Source organism: Glycine soja, chromosome 17 (genome assembly GCF_004193775.1).
Source record: "Glycine soja cultivar W05 chromosome 17, ASM419377v2, whole genome shotgun sequence".
NCBI classification, from domain to species: domain Eukaryota; kingdom Viridiplantae; phylum Streptophyta; class Magnoliopsida; order Fabales; family Fabaceae; genus Glycine; species Glycine soja.
In genome coordinates this window covers 13,820,104-13,822,380 of record NC_041018.1, presented here as the reverse complement: position 1 = coordinate 13,822,380, position 2,277 = coordinate 13,820,104, and the positions used below count along the sequence as shown (strand labels likewise).

Below are 2,277 nucleotides of genomic sequence, written 5' to 3'. Positions count from 1 at the left end.
AACGCATGTATGCATGATGTTACGTTTTCACATATAATATAATATATTACAATCAACAAAGTAGAGAAGGAGTAATAGGAATGTCGATATCCTTAAAGAAAGAATTAAATCAAAAGTAATAAGTTAGATTTTTATGATTGAAATTAATTATCAACAAAATCATGAATATTCCGTACTAATAATGTGATAAAAAAATATATAATATATGACAAATTAAAAATATATAATATATGACAAATTATATAGGAAGGTGCAAATGATATTTTCCCACAATGGTATATATGATAGACAGAGTATTCATTCTCGTATTCTTTTATACATTCTTAATCAGCATAATGTCTTTGGACTCCTCATCAAACCACCCAATTATTCCTGACTTGTATTGCAGTGAAGTAACAAGCGAAGTGATTCACTTGGATTCCGATGATGAGGCTATGAAGTTGAATGTTCTATGGGGAGACTCTGATCATGATGATAGTGATGAAAGCATTCTATTGAGCTTGTTAGAATCCGAACACGACCAAGTGCAGGAACAAACAAAGTCCCTAGGACAACAACTTCGCAAAAAAACATGGCTGATTAATGCTCGAGAAGAGGCCATAAATTGGATCCTAAAGGTGCATATGCATACATTGCTTGCTTCTTATGTGCAAAGCATTCAAAGTTCAAATATGTCTTTACATTGTAACCAGTTTTTGATAGTGACAGTTTTCTCATGATTCTGCAGGTGCATGCTTACTACAGTTTCAAACCCGAGACAGCATATCTTTCTGTAGATTACTTCAATCGTTTTCTCTTGTCACACACCTTGACGGTATTACTTGAATTCAAATTGGTTTATTTGGTGAAATATAACATGCAATTTTTGTTTTTTAACAAAGTGGCATGCTTGTGCAGCCAGATAAAGCATGGCCTCTGCAGCTGTTATCAGTGGCTTGTCTTGCTCTAGCAGCAAAAATGGAAGAAAGAAAAGTGCCACTTCTTTTGGACCTGCAAGTGATCGAGTCAAGGTTCTTGTTTAAGCCCAAAACAGTTCAGAGGATGGAGCTTTTGGTTATGGCCAGTCTCAAGTGGCGATTGCGCACTATAACCCCTTTTGATTTTGTTCACCTTTTCATTGCCAAGCTTCCGTGCTCTGCTTCCACATGGAGAGATTTAAGTTACATTGTTTCTCGTGTCTCCGATGTTATCATCAGAACATGTCTAGGTATCAAAACCTTTACCCTTATAAGTCTCTATCTACTTGCAATATCTTTTTCTTGTTGTTCTCTTATCAGAATTGAAGTTTTACTTCGGTAATCTAGGTTTGTATTAAAAAAACAATATAGGTTACCAGAGTAAAGCTCTAATTCTAATAGAAAAATAACACTATACAAGTACCTAAAGAAAAGTATATAAGTTTTGTCTATTTAATGGTTGCTAAGTGCTAACGAAATTGAACATTTTACTAGTCATGGATTTCTTGGAGTTTTCACCATCCACAATAGCAGCAGCTGCACTGTTATGGGTAACAAATCAATGTGCAGATGAGAAGAAATCAGAGTGCTTCCACAAGAATATAGGCATTGTAAGTATCAATACGTGACCATAATGCGATATAAATTCATAATTAAGGGGTATCTTCTAATTTTTCAAATTTATCTTGAATGTAGGAGATGGTGCAGAAATGTTACAAACTAATGAAGCAGAAACTGATAATTCGTCGATCAGGACTATATTGGCCAAAGACTTTACAATTATTGCCCCGAAGTCCCACTTGTGTCCTTGATCATGCAGCAGCTATGCAAGAAAGCAGCGATGCCCATCACAAGCTCTGACTTGAAGCATTGCCACGTGTGTGTCACTAGCCAAGGATGCTAGAACATTGCCTAATTTCAAATTTGTCCATTCCTGATTCATTATGATTTCTTTGATTTGGTGTGAGTGTGATTGTGTGTGCGTCTTCCGTAAGGTTCATCGTGGAACCTTTGATTGGGTCTGCATTTTTCAACAATGTTCATCATGGAACATTTCTGACTGTAAACGAAAGTAGTTACTATATTAGAAAATTCTACGACGTTATTGATTTTCCTCTTTGAAAAGAAATAACAAGTTGTACCCTTTTTTGTTGTGTGAACTGTGAAGCCTATTTTTCCACAAGAAGTAAATAAAATTCCTCCTTTTTTGGGATAAGCTCGCTCCAAAATCCAGAGTTAATTAACTCTGATTAAACAATCATAGCAAAGTCTAGTTTCTAACGAAATGGGATAATAAATTAATAATCATTTATACTTGTTG

At 35.0% G+C, this 2,277-nt stretch overlaps 1 protein-coding gene across 1 annotated transcript; it reads left to right on the top strand.

Moving 5' to 3' along the window:
• Nucleotides 1-294: 294 nt before the first annotated feature.
• On the top strand, nucleotides 295-2,063 carry LOC114393260 (cyclin-D1-1-like). The gene is made up of 5 exons (XM_028354536.1): nucleotides 295-617; nucleotides 728-814; nucleotides 898-1,207; nucleotides 1,452-1,567; nucleotides 1,653-2,063. Exons 1-5 carry the CDS (start codon nucleotides 336-338, stop codon nucleotides 1,815-1,817), a joined length of 960 nt encoding a protein of 319 aa, XP_028210337.1. The 5' UTR covers nucleotides 295-335; the 3' UTR covers nucleotides 1,818-2,063.
• The last annotated feature ends 214 nt before the right edge of the window (nucleotides 2,064-2,277 follow it).